Source organism: Pogona vitticeps, chromosome 3, assembly GCF_051106095.1.
Source record: "Pogona vitticeps strain Pit_001003342236 chromosome 3, PviZW2.1, whole genome shotgun sequence".
Lineage (NCBI taxonomy): Eukaryota > Metazoa > Chordata > Lepidosauria > Squamata > Agamidae > Pogona > Pogona vitticeps.
The window spans coordinates 203,832,328-203,853,650 of NC_135785.1; the positions used below are offsets into that span (position 1 = coordinate 203,832,328).

Below are 21,323 nucleotides of genomic sequence, written 5' to 3' on the forward strand. Positions count from 1 at the left end.
ATGTTTTATTATGTCAAAAGTAATATGAAAACATTACATATCACACAAAGAACATATTTATTGTTTCATAAACTTTATTCTACCCTTTTATTAGCTCCTCCCTGCCATATCATTGCAACCATCTAAATATAACTTTGCCACAATCTTTTCTTCCCAATTGTTATTACATACAAGAGTTTGTAATGTCTGACGAAAACAAGCAAGAACAATACCTTGTTGATTTCCTTATAGGACCTGAAATAAGCTTCACATATGATTTAGGAAACCAGCCCTTTTGTCCTTGAACCTCTCCAAACCACCACATGTCTTGCTGTTCTAACACAGTAATAACATCATTCTTGTTAAAATTCAGATGGTTATCTTTCTTGGCTCGCCAAGGATACAAGGCCTGTGCTTGAAGTCCCTCCACCTTTTCACCCTAATTAAATATATGGAGAATAACAGTCATTTCACATATATTAATATACTTAGTAAAATAAAAACTAGCCCAAACTTATCTAGCAAGTACATAAAAATAAATCCGTGTATTTATTAGTTGGTTTAAAATATTTTTACCCCACCTTTCAAAGGAACCAAGGCAGCTTACAACATTAAAAGACAATATTTAAAGCTAGAATCAATGAGTATACAAAAGTGACTTACCAAATTAAAAGACAATGTTTAAAGCTAAAAATAGTAAGTATACAAATACTAAAAAAGGATCAAAGAAAACACTAAGAAATGGTAAACAAAAGCAATACCAAAAACACATCCAAAGCAGTAAGATAAAATAATCCATTTAAAAATCTCACTCAGGCTGCCAGTCACCAAGAGGAACTGTGCCTGAAGAGAAATGTATTCGCCTGCTTGAAGAAGGGACAGCAAAGATGGGGCCAGTCTGGATTCCTGTGAGAGGGAGTTCAGAAGTCTGGGAAGAGCAACAAAGAAGGCCCTCTCCTGTCTCCCCACCAAACACACCTGTTAAGGTGGTGAGACTGAGAATGGGAGACATGGTCTTTGAGATACCTTGGACGCAAACTGTTTAGGGCTTTAAAAGTTAAAACCAGCACTTTGAGATGTGTCCAGAAATGGATTCTTTCCGAATGACTAGGCAATAATTAATTCTTAAACTGTTAAATGGACAGGTTACTTACCTGTAAACATGGTTCTTCAAGTGGATCTCTATGAATACACACTAGTGGGTTAAGACAGCACCTGCGCTGGCCTCTCGGAATCTTCTAGAGCTATAGGGAAAAGTAACAAAGTTTGAGTTTGCCACGCTCCGCCTGCCAAACCCCAGTTCCATCCGCCTGCCACATAGTTGGAGTTGGACTTGACCATACAGTGATGGACAGTGGGGAGGTTGGGCGGGATGTGTGTATTCAAAGAGATCCACTTGAAGAACCATGTTTACAGGTAAGTAACCTGTCCTTCTTCAACGTGGTCTCTATGAATCCACACTAGTGGGTGACTAGCAAGCTCACTTACCGGAAGGAGGGCCGTCACTACAGAAGTGAAGTAAGCACTGCTCTCCCAAACTTGGTCTCATTCTTGGCCCGGAGGTCCAGTCTGTAATGTGTAACAAAGGTAGACACATTGGACCAAGTTGCTGCTCGGCAAATGTCTTGGATGTCAACTCCTCGCAGCAGGGCCGTGGATGTGGCAACAGCTCTGGTGGAATGAGCTCTAAGACCTTCAGGGAGAGGCTTGTTCTGCAATTCATAGGCCAGAGAAATGGTGGAAACCAACCATCTGGACAGAGTAGAAGAGGAGGCAGTGGAACCTTTACGCTGACCATAGAAACAGAGGAACAGTCTTGGAACCTTTCTAAAGTCTTTAATTCTAGTGACATAATAAGCCAATGCTCTTCGAACATCTAAAGAATGGAGCATGCGCTCAACATCTGAAACTGGATCAGTTTGGTAATATTAAAGGCTGGTTAACCATTTTAGGAAGAAAAGAAACATCAGGGTGGAACACCACCTTGTCCTTAAAAAACTGTAGGTATGGGGAGTCCATATGAAGTGCTGCCAATTCACTAGCTCTACGAGCAGAAGTGATGGCCACCAGGAATAAAGTCTTGAACGAGAGCAACTGAAGGTCACACGGATGGCGAGTGAGGCAATGAAGCACTATTTGCAGTGACCATTGCAGTATAGGTTTCTTTAGAGGAGGTCTCATGTTGGACAGACTCTTGAAGAAAGCTTTTAGTGTGGGATGCAAAAACCACCTGGATGATTCAGAGCCATGGGGCTGAAAGGCAACAATGGCTGAGGTGTAAACCTTTAAGGTAGACTTGGAAAGTCCTAGGTCAAACAGACGCCGAAGATAGAGGAGGAGCGTAGACAAGGCCACAGGTGAAGATTGCAATTTGCGCTCCTCAGTGAACTTGAGAAAGTTTTGCCACTTGTATTTGTAGAGTAGCTTAGTGGCTGGCTTCCTTGCTTTATCAATGACCTCTTTTATTGAAGGGAAATCCTCGACGCTGTCAAGTGGAGAGATTCCAAGTCCGGATGAAGGATGCTCCCCGCATCCTGAGTGATCAGGTGTGGAAGAAGGGGTAACCGTATCCTGTCCACCGCTGATTGCAGGAGCATGGAGAACCATGGTTGTCGTGGCCACCAAGGAGCAATGAAGATTGCTTCCGCTTCCATCTGGAGTGTCCTGATCAGGGCTCTTTGAATGATGGGTATTGGTAGAAAGAGGTAGAGTAACCCTCTGTTCCATGGGACCATAAAGGCATCCCCTAGGGACCCTTCGCCCTTTCCTGCACAGGAAGCATATTTGTCGCAATTCTTGTTGGTCTGTGTCGCGAAGATGTCTATGGATGGATGTCCCCACTTGTGGCACAGACTGAGGAACACATCCTGATCGAGTTCTCACTCATGAGATTGAAAGGAGCGTCTGCTCAACTCATCTGCCAGCTGGTTGTCCGTCATGGATACATGGATGGCCACAGGAAATATGTGCTGATGGTAGCACCACTCCCATAGGTGAACTGCCAGAAACAGAAGGGACTTCGACCGTGTTCGTCCCTGCTTGTTTAGATAGAACATGGTCGTCGTGTTGTCTGTGACCACTTGTATCGCTCTGCCCTTCACCAGAGGGAGAAATGCTCTAAGAGCCTTCTTCACCGCTATCAGCTCCAGGTGACTGATGTGGAGCAAGGCTTCTTGAGGGGACCAAAGAGTGTGAATTTGGTGTCCCTCGCAGTGGGCTCCCCAACCTAGGGGACTGGCATCTGTTGTAACCTGTTGTGTTAACTGCAGGGGTCGAAAAGGTTGTCCTACGAGAAGATGTGGTAGGAATGTCCACCACTGAAGTTGTTCTGCTAGCTCTGGAGTGACTGTTAGACGCTTGCACTGGCTGTCCTGCAGATGATTGAATAGAGCAAGTAGCCAAGACTGAAAGGAGTGCATCTTGAGGCGAGCATGGGATAAGGCACAAGTTGTTGATGCCATGAGACCCAGAAGATGTTGTGCTGTCTTTCTTGGGTACTGTGAAGTACCGGGAGTAAAACCCGTTTAGTATGTCCCAGTTTGGTACCTTCTGGATGGCTTGTTTTGCAAGAAGAGTGAGAATCTCTTCTAGAAGTAGGCTTGACCCATCCTAGAGGAGGCAATTCTATAAACTCCAGCTGGTAGCCTGAGCTTATAATGTTTAAGACCCAGGAGTCTTGTGTTATCTTGAGCCAGTTGTGAAGATGAGGAGATAGGCGAGTTGTGTGGTCTATACTTGAGATGGTTCTGGTCAAGTCAAAGATATTGTTTTGACTTCCTCCCGGATGTCTTGTAAGACTGTCGCTTGCTCGATTGGGGCTTAAAGGCAGAGGTAGAAGAGGAGGCCTGGGAAGACCTTAGCTGACTTTGGTTCCGGAAAGGACGGTAAGTGGAGGGTGTAGACTGTTGGTATGATTGTTGTGAATATTTAGGACGCCATTGGAACTTGGAGGTTCGAGGTTGTTGCTGAATAGAGTAAGACTTTGCCGTCTTTTTACTCTTATGTAGGTTCTCCAGATTTTCATCAGTTTTTACACTGAATAAGCCCGAGGCATCAAAGGGTAAGTTCTCCACCCTGGTTCTAATATCCTCCATGATATTTGCTGATCTGAGCCAAGCATGGCGTCGTAAGGTAATGATAGATGCAAGATTTCTGGCAGTGGCATCAGCAATGTGTTGGGATGCCAGGTGTTGATGCTTGGAGACAGTTAAGGCCTCAGCATGAGCGTTAAGGCATATCCGCTTGATATCCTCTGGTGTGACTTGCAAGGCCGGTAGAACTCCTGCCCAGAGTTGCTTCTGGTAGGCACCCATAGCTACCAAATAATTGATTGCCCTTAAGACAAACGTGGTCATGGTGTATAGTCGACGCCCCAACACTTCCAATTTCCTACCCTATTTGTTGGAAGGTGTGGCATGATCCTTTGTAGGAATTTTCGAAGAACTGGATTCCACTACCAGGGAATTTGGAGCAGAGTGCTTCAGCAGAAAGGAGGTTTTAGGACCATGAAGCCAATAAAGGTTTTCAGTCCTTCTGGATATTGAGGTGGAATTGGCAGGGTGTTCCCAATATTGCATAGTAAGATCTAGTAACTCAGGGACATAAGAAAGGCTGACAGGGTGAGACCTTTCTTTGTTAATGTCTCCAAAGATTAGGTCATCTTCACGTGTGGGAGATTTCTCAATTTCCATTCTTAAGGTGGTTGCCATTCTCGAAACCATCTGAGAGTAAGAGGAAAAGTCCTCAGATGGGGAGGATGGGTGGATGTCAGCACCATCCGATCCTAAAGGCTCCCCTGGGAGCGGTGTGTCCAATGAAGCTTCAGATGTCACCTCTTCATCTTGTTCAGAAGAGTCCTCAAAAATCTGATGTTCCTCATCAGAGACAGGAAATATGTCAGGGTGTTGATCCCTATCCGCTCCAGTAGTGGTTTTCTGGGGAATAGTAGGCTGAGCAGGTCGAGACCCTGTGGCATGACTATAAGGCTTATGCCCCGTTGACGTGGAAGCTCCCTTTCCCTTCGACGACGAGGGTTCCTGTCTATCGACACTGTGGGATTTTCGGTGTTGATGCTTTCTCGGAGGTGAAGACAAAGATGTGTATCGTGCCTTCTTCCTTCTCCTTCTGCGGTCTCTCGATGTCGAGGATGATTCCAAAGAATAATCCCGTCTTCGACATCGGGACCTCCTTCGTTCTAGACTGTCATCTGAGTCAGAAGAAGAAGTGTAGTCTCAATGTTGACACTTTTTCTGCCTGTCGACACCAGAGCCACATCTATGCTTATGATGGTGTTGAGATCATTTAGATGGAGGCTCTCCATCTCGGTCTGACGATGGATGTTGAGGAGAAGGGACATCCAAAGGCTTCTCAGGTCTCCCTCAAGGTGGAGATGGAGACTTAGAGCCGAGAGATGCTGGTGCCAAAGACTGGGATCGAGACGCCTGCCCTGTTAATACAGGGCTATGAGGGGCATTGGCTATTCCAGCAATTGCTTGTACTAGCTGGCTAGCCGTTGGTGACCTCTCGACGTCGACCGGAGTCTCCTGTTGAGGCGGTAAAGAGGCACCCATTTCCGACATCGAATCCCGGTCCGGGGAAGAGTCTTTGAGTATAGGTGAAGGAAGAGATGTAGATATAGGAGGCACAACCAAGGTGAGCTCCTTAGACTTCGATTTGGGTTTAACCGGAGGCTTTTTCTGTTTCAGTTGCTGAGAAGCCGGTGGAACAGAAGATGTTGAGGGAGCCGACAAAGTGGTAAGTGTTTTCTTAGTTGTTGATTTCTTTTTCGCTTTTTCTTTGGTTTTTTCTCTAGCAGATTCAGGAGGAGGTGAGGAAACTATAGTGACTTCTGAACGGACTGAAGAAGTAGACGGGACAGACTCCATATCCGATGGTTGTGAAGCAGATGTTTGCTTCCACAAAGAATATTTAAGATGCTGCTGACGAGCTTTGAGGGTGGCTTTGGTAAACTCTTTGCAGTGCTTGCAATGAGAAGTCAAATATGTTTCTCCTAAACAGAAGACACAGAGGGAATGTCCGTCCTGAAAAGGCAGTTTTCTGGAACAGGATGAGCAAAGCCTAAAAGGGCCTCTTTTAGGAGACGGTTTTCTTTTAGGTGGCATAACGTAATAGAAGCGGGAAACCGCGAAACAGAAAGAGTCCGGTAGGCGCGTGGCGCCTCAGCGGGTGGTAAACAGGCTCCAATTATCCAATTTAGAAAGTACTTGCGCTATCGCCAGAGACAGAAGAGAAGTCAAAATGATCCGTAGTCAGGGCAACAGAGATAAGGAGGTCAAAAAGCCAAGTCCAGGTCAATACATGGGAAGACATCTAATTTTTTAAGCAGCTCTAAACGAGAGGTTCCAACTCCGCTGGCAGAAAAAGTGGAACTGGATTTTGGCAGGCGGATCGTGCGCAATACAGGGCAACTCAAACTTCGTTACTTTTCCCTATAGCTTTAGAAGATTCCGAGAGGCCAGCGCAGGCACTGTCTTGACCCACTACTGTGGATTCATAGAGACCACGTTGAAGAACCAGCTCTCTTACCCAATAGTCTGTTAGTATTTTCATCTTTTATTTCCCCTATTTGATAATACTTCAAAAAGAACAGATTCATTGATAAATGTAGCAAACAATCTAAAGCATATTAAATTGACACCTGCATAGTAGTCCTTCTTTTGCTCAAAACTGTAACTCACCTGACCCAAAACAGGGGAAGGAGATGATCCAGTTACAGTGGCTGGGGTGAAGGCAGATCTTTGCCTCAGTTGACCTGTGCTTGGAACTGTAAGGGAAGGTTGAGCTGCCCAGGCATCCCAGTTATCAGTCTCTGGCTTATCACCAGTATTTGTTGGCCATCTGAAAAAGTAGAAAGTACAGTGATCAATACAAACAGGACACTCTTTACCTTTACTACTTACTAGAAAACAATGGCTCCTGCCCATTTCACATTGCAACACTGCTACTGCATATCCACTTCTCCAAACAGTCACCAATGCTATTGCAAGACTAGCCAAATAAGAGAGAAAATCTGAAGATACGAATATTCATGAATAAAGTATTGAAGAGGTATCATTCTGAGCAAAAATATTTTTTGTTTCATCAGTTCAAATTTGTGAATGTAACTATGACTATTATTTCTCTGCATATTCTTGTGATGTTACTTCAAGATTTCTCCCTTAACTTTCCATATATTGTTACCCTTAGTTTTAGGAGGCTTCAATCCCAAAACATCAGATTGTGTGAACTTTTTTTAGGGTTCAAATTTAGAAAGAATTTTTACTAAAAATTATTTTCAAATTCATCTATTTCAGACTAGTAATTTCTTTTAGTTAGTAATTTGTGAGAACTTGCTTGCTAGGCTGATTTAACTGTGTCTTCCAATGAAATACTATAAATAACTAAGGACAGATATGCGTGCACAGATGGTTGAAAACTATTTGTAGACTTAATTGCAAGGCTACTTTTAACTATGTGGATTATTCACCTTTACAGTTATAAAGAAGAAAGAAAGGAAAATTGAACCCCAGTGAAATCGTACGTTGAACTGAAGTCTGCCCAGTTGTTGGCAGTGGTAGTTGAATCTGCAGGAACAGGCGGTGCCATGGGTGTTGTAGGAGTTTCACGCAGTGAAACTTTAGGTGCAGTAGTTACATCTGGTACTGGCTTAACAGAGTTTGGGATTTCATTTTCAGAAATTTTCTCTGCATAGTTTGCAGGAAACCATCCTGTTTTCCCCTTCAGTTCACCTCCAAGCCACCCAGGTTCTCCAGTTTGGCTTTCATCCACCTGTACAAATAAGTCATGAGATAATCTCAATTGTAAAAGTAAGATGCGATCAAGAAATATACATTCTCTTAAGACCTATCTAAGCATTGCGGAATGTTCTTACTCTCTGTACTAGAGATTCAATTACAAGCGTGGGCCATTTTTCAGATAAGCCAACAGCCTAAGGGCAGCCCTCTAAAGGGGGAAGGTACGGCTAAAGAGGCTAATTTGCATTATTATAATTAGTAGCAGATGTTATAGTAGTAAAGTTTGCTAGACTGTGTTTTTATTAGTTGAAAAATGGGTTTAACTAAAAATATTTTGACTGGAAAAGCCCCCTTGTGCCCTCCAATGGCAAAACATACATTTTTACATTTAAAATTTGGGATCGCATGGTTAAGGTGATACAGTAAGGTCCTAAGAGTGCTTAGCCCCATCAAAATATGGTAAAATTGCCTCCTATGATCCCAGAGGGCACAACGGACCTTTCTGGGAATGTTTTTCACAAGAAATTTTTTGGATTATGAAAGGGCTGGGGGGGGGGAGCTCAGGAGTGCTAGAAAAGCCACAAAAATGCCCCTGGAGGGCTGGCAGAATGAAATGTAAAAGTAAGACAGAGCAGGGATAGGCAGCTTCTAAGAGGTGAGGATCCTTTCCCCCCACTTTCAGACTTTGGTGGAATGTACCCATCCCTCTAATTTTGCTTTAAAATTGCAAAGTCTCTCTTCCTAAAGGCCTCTGGGGTGAAATGTTGAACCTGCAATCTTAGCATTCTCCCCAAATTCCACTTTTTCTGTTACAAAAACTGTGGGAGAAGGAATGGGACAAAATAAGGGGGGAATGCCCCTATACACAAATTCTTTTTCTCCCTTGGGCCTTCATATCTTCAGCAATGATTAAAAACTGGTCAAAAACTTTCTTTAAAAAGTGAAGACTTATTACAAATGCAGAGTAGCATGTAGGCTTGATGCTGTCCTCAAGGAGTGTCACTCATTGTTCTAAAGGAGTGTCATTACTGAGCAAGCCTTGTTCCTAGTAGGTGACTGTCACACCTCGTTCGGCACAATAGGTGTGGTGTACCATATGCAGAAAGTGGCAATCTTTTTCTACCAACTCACTCATTGTTTTTTGGCTAGTGGTCCCCAACTCTGAGGCATAGTGGGCACACCTGGAACTTTGAGGTAATGTTGTGGGGACTTTCACAGAATGACATCTGGGGGCATGCCCATTCACAAAGTGGTTGCCATGGTGCACATAGCCTGTCAAAAACCACTTATTTTCCAAAAGGCAAAGTGGTTAGATGAGAAGAAAAATGGCGTGCCCAAAAATCTAAATATAGGGCAGATGCAGGATTTAGGCTACCCCCCCCCCCAAGATCATTATTTCAAACCTAGTTTTCTCTTCTCATATCACAAAAGACAAATTGATGAGACGCAGAGACAGCTAACATGGCTGTTTTTAAACAAATAAACTAAAAACAATATTATCAAACACCAGAGAACCCACTCTGCCCTTTCAGTCTCTAGGATCTTACAGTTTCACAATATCTATCCTTAAGGTATGCAAAACATTGTGTAAAAAAATTGTATTCCATTGTGTAAAATCCTATTCCTGTCTTACCATGATGATGTCTCCTGGCTGTATGGTGATTTCATCATGGCTTCGGGATTCAAAAGGATACAGCGCTCGATAATATACTATTTTTACATCTTCTTGAGCAGAAATAGTTAATGGAGCCTTTTCTATATCCATAAAGACAAAAAAGACCAACAAAAACTAACATTTTTTTAAAAAAAGGACAAATATATTTTATCAGAAAAAAAGTCCACATTTCTCACACAAATATTTTATACAGATTCACAATACAGTATCCTTATTGTGAACACAATTAATATTGCTTTCACTTTAAATGAGCAGGAAAATATGACAACTTATACAACTTGTTATTACAAATATAAAAATGAGAAATTCTGAAATGAGAATATCAGAAATTAAACTACAAACTCACAAAGGGATAAAAATACAATTTGTGTGAAATGTGCACATTAAGAATAGAACATCCTAGCTCTCTAAGAGTTCTATCTGTATCTCCCAATTCTAAAAAAAACCCTCATACAACAGGAAGATGAATAAAAGAAGGGAAACAAGGATATGAATCTTGATCGGCTACAATTGAGAGATATATTAGTATGAAAACCCTACACAATTTAGATAAGACAAATTTGTAAGAACATAAGAGCAGCCCTTGGAGATCAGACCAAAGTGTTAACTGATCCAACATCCTGTTTCCCACTGTAGCTAAACAGGTGTCTGTGGAAAGCTCACCGTCCCCTCCAACTGTAGTGTACAACCAACTTGCATTTAGAGGCATGGTCTCTATGATTCTAGACACAGTATATAATGACCATGATGATTAATTACCACTGGCCATTCACACATGGTACTATGATTTTTGGTATTTGCTTATCTGCTAGGATACTGAGCAGTACACTGAGTATCCTTGCAAATGGACCTGAACCAAAGTTTTGCACACATCTTAGATTAACCCAAGCAGTTTCCTTAATGAGAAGGAACACACAAAATTAAGGCTGAATTAACCCAAATGCAGCAGCTAAAACTTTAAGTGTAGCGTCCCCTAGGTAGCATATACACTGATTATGTGTTACTGTATTTGCATTTGCCTCAAGACTTAATGACCTAGGACCTGGACTAGACATGGGACCTTCCTCCTGGGAGATATGAATACAAAGCTCAGCATCGCTGTACACTGAGTGTCCTTGCAAATGGACCTGAACCAAAGTTTTGCACACATCTTAGATTAACCCAAGCAGTTTCCTTAATGAGAAGGAACACACAAAATTAAGGCTGAATTAACCCAAATGCAGCAGCTAAAACTTTAAGTGTAGCGTCCCCTAGGTAGCATATACACTGATTATGTGTTACTGTATTTGCATTTGCCTCAAGACTTAATGACCTAGGACCTGGACTAGACATGGGACCTTCCTCCTGGGAGATATGAATACAAAGCTCAGCAACACAGGTGTATGGTAGTCCATTCTTGCCCCCAGAACCAGCCCATTTATCAGGCTCCTCGCAGTGTGCGCATCCAAAGGCAGAGACATTGCACTAATCACAGATGTCCTGCCAGTGCTGCTCCGTCTCTCCCCAAAGCCGACTGCTCCAGCGAGGAGGCGGGAAGACAACTCTCCCTGCTCAGCTGCTGAGCATTTGGCTGAAAGGAGAGGTGGGGTGGTGCTGGCAGGACTACATCTGCGATTGGCACAATGTTGCAGCCGTTGGACATGAGCGCTGCAAGGAGTTCAATGAGTGGACCAGTCTGGTTCTGGGGAGGGTGGGTGGGAATAGACCGCTGTGGCACCTGTGGTGCTGAGCTCTGTATTCATATTCCTGGGATATGAATACGAAACTCCCATGTCTAATCTAGACATCTTAAGGGCTGCCACAGACACAGGGGAAACTACCTTACAGCAATGGGAACCATTTTTAATCTTAAAAAGCATGTTTGTAATGATTTTCAGAAGAAGCACGCTGTGGATGACACAGCTAGAACTGCCCTACATATGGTCACACTACCTATCCAGCCAATATTGTGTACTCCTATAGGTTATGCCTCTTCCAGGTACAACCTGATCCTTTATCTGACTATACTACATATTCAACATGGGACCTTCTGCATACAGAACGAAATGCTTCACCACCAAGCTATGGCTCCTCCCATCTTTTATCACAAGTCAGTTCAATCTCCTAGATCACCAAGGAACTGAATTTCCTTCTGTGATAGCTACACAAGACCCCCGAGTTCCTGAGTTTTCAACATACCGTTAACAACTTTACAAATTCAAAGAATCTATGGGGGCATGAGTTAGCTTTCACTGCTTTGAGTCTCACTGCTGCTGCAATCCTCATTTATTCTGTTTTGGCTTCTTTTTTAAAGGACTTGTTTTTATATTTGGCCCTGTGGTTGTGAGCTATATTATTCATGTAAAAACATTATCGCCACCCACATTTTAAAAAAGATTTTGAATGCCAAAACTCTGTCATGTTAATGCATTTCCAAGGACAATTTATCTGGCTCAGAAAATTTCAAATACATGCACCATAAGGAAACATCAGGTGAAATCTTGCTGCATAACTTGCACAAAAGGCACACATTTTGGATGTGAACTGCCACAGGAAATCTCCATAGGTGTTGTGTGTTGAACATTGAATTGTGCATAATTGCACAACACAGTTTGGGCTATTATTTTAGAATATTAGCCTTCAACAAGTGGGTTGCTGCCTGATCTAAGGTGAACTGCAACAATAAATACTGCTCTCTTCTCTCTTGCTCTCCCATTTAAAGCACATATTTAAATCCTTAATATTATGCATGTGCAGGAGTGTCCAGCCTCACTGCCTAAAGAGCACTGTTAGTACTGGGTTAAGTTTTGACTCTGCTTTTACACATATTTTTTCCCATGGTTCTAACTGGGACTCTCAGCAAACACCAAGAGCATGGCAAACTGTTCTTCCTTTGTAGAGAGAGAAACAAAGCTACAAGCATTTCCCCATCAAATTCGTCATTGTTTAGTCATGTCCGACTCTTCGTGACCCCATGGACCAGTGCACGCCAGGCCCTCTTATCTTCCACTGCCTCATGGAGTTGTGTCAAATTAAGCATGTTCAAAATTATTTAAATTAAGACAAATGATTGTACATTCTGATGAATGGAGAAGACTCCATATATACACAATGCTCTCATTTTGTACCTGCAGTTGACCATGGAGCTTGGATAATTGGCTTTGTTGGGTCCTTAGGCTGATGAAAAAGTTTGTTCAATTTTTCTTGCACTTCCTGTTTGTTTTTATCATCATTCTCTCTCTTTTTGTTTAATTCTTCCCATTTTTGTGCTTCCTCTTCTTCTTGCATTTTTCTTGGCTTTGAGTGTTCATCTTCCTGTTGTATTCTGTCAAGCCACTGTCTATCTCTTTCTTGAGTTTTCCTAATTAGAGCAAAAAATAAAATGAGAAGGAAATTGCACTACACTTTCTAAAGCATGCTGGTACTATGTACTAATGTCACTACAAAGGCACATTCTGAGATATTTTATATCATAAAAATTGAAACTGCAGAAACTGTAAATGCGTTTAATAATCTGCCAATACCAGTTATTGCTGTTACAACCTGCAGAACATAAAGGTTAAATACTAACATTAAATTAATCTTACCTACTAATTACAACGCCAAACAATCACAACTGTGGAAACAACACAGCATTTAGTCAAAGTATCAGTTATTCATAACAAAATGATACGGGACAGCAGTTACCACTTATTAGAAAGTAAACTCCAACAAAGTAGCCATGATTGATTTTACATAGTTACCTATGTGCGGACAATGTTTCTTTGATTTGTTACCTAGGTTTGGAAACAGTCATCCATGCTTTCTGTTTTCACACCCAATGTCTCTATGGCAGAGTTCACATGGATATTTGATTCTCTTGTCTTTTGTACTAATTCTGGTTAACTTCTGGATTCTGTCACAATGTTGCATGCTGTTTGCACATAAGTGTGCCAACCCTCTTTGCTGAAAGCAACATAAATGCCTAACTTTTCTCTGGGTGAGAAAGTATATGGGTGAACTATGTGGGCAATTAGGTAGAACCAACTGTCTAGACTCTCGACCAATGTTCCCTCTAATTTTCCACCAGTGCTGGGCAGGGGCTCTACCCTGTGCATGCAGAGTTCCAGCCGCGACCAGAACCAGATGGGGAGCAACACCAGCTGCAGGTGCGCTGCACCAATGCAGTGATATGCAGCCACTCACTCACGTAGCTTAAAGGGAACATTGGTTCAGACTGTTTCTACTAGGATAAGAGGGCAGAAGGAGGAAAAACAGTGGTAACAAGCAAGAGCTTAGCAAAGAATGCTCATCCCCTCCAGCGATCTCCTGAACAAGAACATAAGTAAGAGATCAAGGTTACCACCACTGAAAGTAACATTTAAGGGGACTCTCTCACGTCTCCAAATGCAGTCCACAACTCAAAAACATGCAGGAATTCTGCTTTTAACCAGCAGCAGCACTCCTCTCAGAAAGAAATGTCTGAGTTTTTAGTCAGAGCAATTAATTTGAAACCTGAAACATATCGTTTAAAATTCTGCAGCAAGTTGCAACTAGAATAGGTCCACTAAAAACAATGGAGATTTGGTGAGTCATCTCCTCTATAAATCCTACTAATTCAATGGGCCTATTCTACTTACACCTTCCTACTAGATTCAGCCATCATATGGTAAGGTAATTCGGTATGTGTGACGATAATATGTTGTGATTTTTGACACTAAAAGATTAATCCCAGATTATGAGTGTAACCGTAACCAGCACATACATTTTGCTCCGCAAATTGCAAAGATTCACGTTACTATTTTAATTTAGAAATATCAACTCCATTAATGGTACACTTCATGTCTAAAGAAGCATCAACAGAACCTCAACCAGCCTTCATGATGAACTTGAGACCCATACTATTGATAAAGGAATTTCCCCTCTGTTGTAACAGAGTTCAAAATTACTGGAATGAAAGTATGAAAACTCAAATGATGAAAATTCAAATGATGAAATAAATGGTAAAAAGAGTTTTAATCAATTTTTCAAAGATGATCTGACAAAAGAATATATTTGTTCAATATTTCAAGCAAACAAACACTGTTGTGTTGAATAGATTTTGGGGAGCAGCTGAATTAAAATATTCTGTTTTCCCGAAAACAAGACCTAACCTGAAAATAAACCCTGTTATAATTTTTCAGGATGCTCATAATATAAACCCTACCCCAAAAATAAGCCCTAGTTAAGTGAAAGCCCACCCTTCACCATTGTGCAGCAACCAGAAGACTATGTTTATTCAGATACATGACTGTATCTGAATAAACATAGATTGTGGTACATGAAAAAAATAAATAAAACATCCCCCGTAAATAAGCCCTAATGCATTTTTGGAGCAAAAATTAACATAATACCCTGTCTTATTTTCAGGGAAATATAGGGTAAGAACCAGAGAAAAAGTTTTTCTCTGCTTCTTACTCTATATTTAGTCATTTGAACTTATTACATTTTGAGTTTTCATCTTTCCCTATTCCAGTAACTTAACTCTGTTATAACAGAGAGGGAAACCTGCCATCCTTTAATCAGCCAAAGACTTATTGAAATAAGGAATTACAACCTTTTCATGATCCAGCTAGAAAAATGTTGTAACCAGCAACCATAATCATGCAAATCCTCCTTTGGAAACAATTTACTGGAAATAGTAACGTTCTCTCTCTCTCTCTCTCTCTCTCTCTCTCTCTCTCTCTCTCTCTCTCTCTCTGTGTGTGTGTGTGTGTGTGTGTGCATGTGTGTAATATCAGCATCTTGCTAATCATCTTGTTAATATAAAAGTCTTGCGAGTACGGCATGGCAGTCATACTGGCCTTAAGTTCAGCATGCCATCATTCACTGTGACAATGTGCAAAAAAACCAGAGAGATCTTTATGTGGAAGACAAATATGCTTATAATTGTGAATTTGGCCCTTTTTAATTTGAAAATGAACAAAAATTAGAGGATTAGGTCCCTATTCCCAAATTCAATATTTCCTAAAACATAAGAGTTTTTATATAATACCAAAGATTTTGGTGCTCAAAAGCTTTGATCAGAACTGTTTCACAGTTGTTATGAGCCACAGTTCCACATTCAAACTCACCTCAGGCCGTCTTTTTGTTTTTCGTGTTCTGTCCTCCTTTCCTGCTCCTTCTGTTTTAGCCTGTCAGCTTCTATGTGCTTCTGCTTCTGCAGTTGCTGCTTATTATGGATCTCCCTTAGTTCCTGCAATAAAGAAGTGGTCTGTCTGTATCATTTTAAGAGTCCTTATTTTTAGCAGCAAGAAGAGCAGTTCGTGTCTGGTACAGCCAAACATGACTAGTTATGCGAAGCTTCTATAACTGCCATAAGCTACTTTGGTTTTCTTTTGTACCATGTGGGTTTGTATCTAGTATTGAAATCCTAGTAGCCACTACTGTACTTCTGCTCCAGCTATGATACAATGCTGTTAGTTACATTCTTTGCTTTTGGTAGACATGGTGATCTAACAGAAGCTGCTCTTGTGATGTCTTTTACACAAATGGGAAGTTGTCACTTCTGCTGTCTGTTAAAGTTGCACTTTGCTAACGTCATCCATCACCTGATTTTTCTCACATTTTGTCTGGGCATAACAGTTTCTAAGCAATTGGTTGGTCTTCGCTAACAAACTAAAAATCTAGCACACCAGGTAGAAAGATTCTAGTTCAGCCCATCTCCTTTTGCACATATTTTCCATATGTCTATCTTATTCCTGCCTTATTCTATTATACATGTAGATTGATCTAAATTGGATACTAATATCTTGATCCAAAACAAACGTAGTCTCACACAAGGAACATGAATTGAACTTCACTGTTAAGGCATGCAATCTCCTGACTGGCCAATTCAAAGTGTAAAGAAAAACATGAGGTTCCTAGTCAATTTGTTTAGAAGGCTTGCACAATATACTGTGTCAGCATACAAAGGTGTATTAGCTGTTATGTTCTGTATGTTTGACATACAGTTTGTTAAAATATTATTTTCTATGACCTCTAGCTGAAACTGTAGCTCTCCTGGCTGTAAAAGGGAACTTTATAGCTGAATTGAATGCTTACATTTTTTCCTAAAAGTATGCTGAGAGCAAACTATTAATTATTCATTGCTCTCCCATGCAATACCATATACACTCAATTATCTCTTTTTGTAATAGATATCCTGGAAGCTGACTTGTCTACCTGAAAATCAAATGCTGGCTGTACGAAACATTTTAAAATCTGGACTGGTGAAATAATTTATTAAGCAAAGTCAAAGTTCATTAAAACACTTTAGGCTTCTGAGGTCCCTTTAGCAAGTTGTTACCAAAAGCAGTACTTATGTTATCTGCCATTAATTTCCCACTATTCCGATTCACTGTGTGACTAAATTTTAGTCCTGTGAGAGACTTCAAGGCCTTCATTATTTTATACACCTCATGTTCCTCCCTATTTGCCTTTTTTTAAAATAAAAGAAGTCCAAATGTTGTAATTTTCCTTGTTTCATGACTTAGTTTACAAAAATAAAGCCAAATTGGAGAAGCCATCTTAGAAAACGTAGATACACTGTTACTGCTTCCATAGGAATCAAGAGGCTGAGTAGCAGCCAGGTGCTGCCAACCAATTGCCCTTGAGTAACTAACTGATCATCAGCAAGTGTGGCCACCTCTCTATAAAAGCCAAAGTTTTAGCCATTTGCTGGTCTGGAGCATTCAGATCTGTGTTTACACAATGCCAAAGAGGAAAGACATCAGCAATGACCTTAGAGAAGCAACAGCTGCTGCCCATCCATCTGCGAACAGTTATAAGATCATTTCCAAACAGTTTAAAGCCCATCATTCTACACTGAGAAAGATTATTCACAAGTGGAAAACATTCAAGCCAGTTGCCAATCTGTCCCAGATGTCCAAGGAAATTTACCCCAAGGTTAGACCATGCAACATTCATAGAAAGTGCAAAAAAAAAAAAAAAGCAAAACAGAAAACAAAAACAAACAAGAGTTACATCTCAGACTCTACCTGCCTCAGGTAACATGTGAAATGCTAAAGTTAATGCATGTACAATCAGAAAAAGAACAAGTATGGCTTGTTTGGAAGGTTTACCAGGAAAAAGCCTCTTCTCTCTAAAAAGAACATGGCAGCACAGGTTTGCCAAGCTGCATTTGGACAAACCATAAGACTTATGGAACAATATCCTTTGGACAGACAACACCAAAGTAGCGATGATTCACCATAATGCACACTGCCAGGTTTGGTGAAAACAGAACACAGCATATCAGCACAAACACCTCATACCAAATGTCAAGCACAGTAGTGGAGGGGTGGTGAGTAGTGGAGGGGTGATGAGTTTCCAGCCACAGGACTTGGTCACCTTGCAGTCACTAAATCAACCATGAACTGCTCTGTATACCAAAGTATTCTAGAGTTAAATATGAGGCCATTTGTCCAACAGCTAAAGCTTGGCCAAAACTGGGTCAGGCAACAGGACAATGATCCCAAGTACACTAGCAAATCTACAACAGAATGGCTGAAAAGAATCAGGTCTTGCAGTGGCCCAGTCAAAGTTCAGACTGAAACCCAACTGAAATACTGCAATGGGACCTTAAGAGAGCTGTGCATAAACAAATGCCCACAAACATCAATGAACTGAAGCAACATTAAATTAAGAGTGGGCCAAAATTCCTTCACAACAATGTAGGAGACTGATAAAAATGATTACTTTAGGTTATTGCTGCTAAAATTAGTTCTACAAGCTATTGAATCATAAGGTGTACTTAGTTTTTCACACCGAGCTTCTCCATTTTATCTTTATTTTTGTAAAACAAACCATGACACGGACTAATATGTAATGTGTTGTTCTTAATCTGAGGTTGATTTTACCTAATTTTCAGTTTCTTGCTACTTCTGCATTTAAAACAGAAGTGGGCATTATAAAGCCAACAGGTTACATAAAACTTCTTCAGGTAATTTGTTTTGGCCCTAGGCCCAACAAATTTTAAATGCAATATACATAATATGTAAAATATATAATAAATATAATAATTATTATAATTACTATAGTAATAATATTATAATAATAATATTATAATAATATAGTAATATATATACTTTTTGACAAAAGCAACCTATTTCTAGTTTTCACCTTAAGGATATGTTTCCTAAAGACCTCTAGCTCCCAAACTGGAGGAAAAACCCAATAAAAACACATTTGTATTTTAAAACATGCAAAAATTGACATTTCTGGTGTAGTCACTGGAGCTATAAAATAAATAGCCATAAAAGAAATAAAACTTTGGCTCCCAAGCTCCCTGAGATTGTATGGACTTTAAAATTATTTTTCTTTCTTTCTTTCTCTTTCAGGTAAAACTTCAAAAAATTGCTTCTTCTATCTTGTAGATATGGACTTAAATCCAACTGATAGTCTGATCTAGATCAGTCATTAATCAACATAATTTACTTAAGCACTGACTTACAATTTAGCAAGGGTTCCACTCTAGCCAACTAGATTAAGGCCATAGTATCTTCAGATTTACTCAAAGAACAAGAGAGCCTAGAACTCATTACCTTTAGCTGATTATTGAAAATATCTATCTCTTGAAGTTTTGATCTTGTTTCTCTTTCTACATCATCCAGTTGGTTACGAAGCTGCTGACGCGCTAACTCCTTTGCTTCTAAGGCTCTTTTGACAGTGAGAAGGGAATCTCCTGTTTATAAAAAACACGCTGATAATAAAGACAATTTCCACTACCTTTTGATGATTATCAAGACAAAAAAACAACACTGCAATATATGTATGTAACACACAGAACAATGCTGTTCAATGTACTTACTATGCAAACTGTTTTGCTGAACCTGTTTTAGCTGATCATTGAGTAGTTGCTTTTCCGGAATCAGCCTTCCAAGCATCTGCTGAGACTCCTAAAAGAAATAAAATGGAAAAGATTACCCATTTCAGCTAGAACTATAAGTTGCAGCCTACAGCTGAACTGGAATCAATCAGAAGAAATTTCACAACCATAATCACTTTCAGGGCTGCAGAAAAAGAAAGCTACTTCACAAAATTTCCTCAGCACATTATTCACTATATTTTCACATATGTCCTCTCTCACACAGTACAGTAGGCAAGCAATCATGGCAGGTAGTTTTCCTTCACTGTAACATTGCTTCTTCCAAAATGATCCTGTCAATCTAGCTTTTCATTACTGTAGGTCTAGAAGGAACGCTGAACTAGTTTTTAACAAAGAGAAATGAGTTGTCTTCATTTTGGCAGTCTTAAGTCATAGTGACTTGCCAAAAAATCAACATATTATTTTAACCCATTCCGTTCTGCAATTTCTGGGAACTATTCCATTCAGCTTCCATCCATCATAGACTAAGTTTCATCATTATCAGAACAGACAGCATGCTATTGATGAATATTTTTAGATACTCACTTGTAATTGCTGTTGCAAATGTGTAATTTCTGCAATTCTCAGCTCTCTAGATTTGTTTGTTCTCTCAATTTCTTGTCTTTGAATAGCCAGTCTGCATCTGATATCCTGAAGCTTCCCCTCCAGCTGAAGTTTTTTATCATTCTTCAGAAAGAAATGAAAACATTTGTTTACTCAAGTTTTAATTCAATACTGACTATAAGTATATTTTGCCTGATCTACACACTGAAAGGAAAAATTGAAAAAAATGAAAAAGTCTACTTTGTGACTATTAGCAATCTTTGTCATTTCAAACAATTAGGGCACATATCTGCCAGAAGGAAACCGGAGGTAAATCTAATTGTTAGATCCAATTAGAGTAGATCTATTGAATGAGTGGACCTTGTTACAGTCACATGAATAATTCCACTGATTCAGTGGATCTTTTCTAGTTGGGACTAATAACTGGACTGAGCCCTCTGGATTTAGTCCCAAATGGCAAATACCTACCAGAGCTTCTAGTTCAAATTCCAAAGTTTTTTTCTTGGCTTTCAAAACAACTATATCCTCTTGCTCTTTGTTTCTTTGATTCAGGAGCTCCTGCCGACGATTGCGTTCCCATTCAAGTTGTCTTTGCCGCTCAAGTTCCCTTTTCGCAGCCTATACAGTTTAGAAACATTTTTTAAAAAGTTTAATTGTATATAATCTTTGCTATAAAACATTCAGATACAAAACTCACATTTCAATATTTTGAGTTACTGAGACCTAGGTTTGTTCTTATAACTGTGCCAAGAAACCTCTAGAAAACAGGAAGGTGTCTTAGACCAAGTCAGATTGTTGGTCCACCTATAGAGACCAACAGAATCTCTTCAGGCAGAGTTTTTCCTACTCCTGCCTCCAGGTGCTAGGGATTAAACTTTGAAACATTTAAATTCATAACACTTGTACTATGTGGTGGCCCTTTCCCATTCCTGTATTTGCAGACAGATCATGACTCCTGTACTTTTTCTCCCTGTCCTTTTATCCTGCATATAAAATAATATCTAAAGATTAAATGATAAAACAAATAAACTCTATCACTCTGGATATTGTACTGCAGAAAAAAAAATTCAGTAAACGTAAGCATAGAGTTGTTACATAAAAATCATAGCATCCTACTTGAGGCATTACTACTGCTTTGGAGTAACAGATTTTAGTAGAAAGGAGAAGAGATGCAGAAACTGAGAAATGATACTATGCTAATATGCCAGGCAATTTTTATTTTGTACACTGTTCACTAACTGGGGCTTAAATCCAATTGTTAAGCACAACTAAACCCAATGGATTTATATGTATATTGATTTGTCATTTAGCAGTTGATTCAATGGATCTATTCTAAATGGGATTAGCTTTTAGGTTTTTATAATGCATTAATTCCAACAATCATTAATTTCCATCACTAAGAGAAAAGAGATGTAAAAATGGCAGTTATTTTCACATGTAATACTGGTATTTTATTTTCTATAAACAAATTTTAATATAAATAAAATGTATATCCCCCAGAGGTTTT

General features: G+C 40.0%; 1 protein-coding gene across 3 annotated transcripts in view; it reads right to left on the minus strand.

Moving 5' to 3' along the window:
* The window catches only part of ITSN1 (intersectin 1), a 119,233-nt gene that overhangs the window by 40,372 nt on the left and 57,538 nt on the right, over window positions 1–21,323 (minus strand). For all 3 annotated transcript variants that reach the window (XM_020796196.3, XM_078388901.1, XM_020796201.3), the window contains 10 exons: window positions 20,285–20,434; window positions 19,799–19,939; window positions 19,196–19,283; window positions 18,930–19,069; window positions 15,480–15,601; window positions 12,516–12,748; window positions 9,367–9,488; window positions 7,520–7,767; window positions 6,678–6,837; window positions 213–418 (listed from right to left, as the gene is read on the minus strand). In XM_020796196.3, coding sequence (XP_020651855.2) covers window positions 213–418; window positions 6,678–6,837; window positions 7,520–7,767; window positions 9,367–9,488; window positions 12,516–12,748; window positions 15,480–15,601; window positions 18,930–19,069; window positions 19,196–19,283; window positions 19,799–19,939; window positions 20,285–20,434 — 1,610 coding nt within the window. The remainder of the gene's footprint in view (window positions 1–212; window positions 419–6,677; window positions 6,838–7,519; window positions 7,768–9,366; window positions 9,489–12,515; window positions 12,749–15,479; window positions 15,602–18,929; window positions 19,070–19,195; window positions 19,284–19,798; window positions 19,940–20,284; window positions 20,435–21,323) is intronic.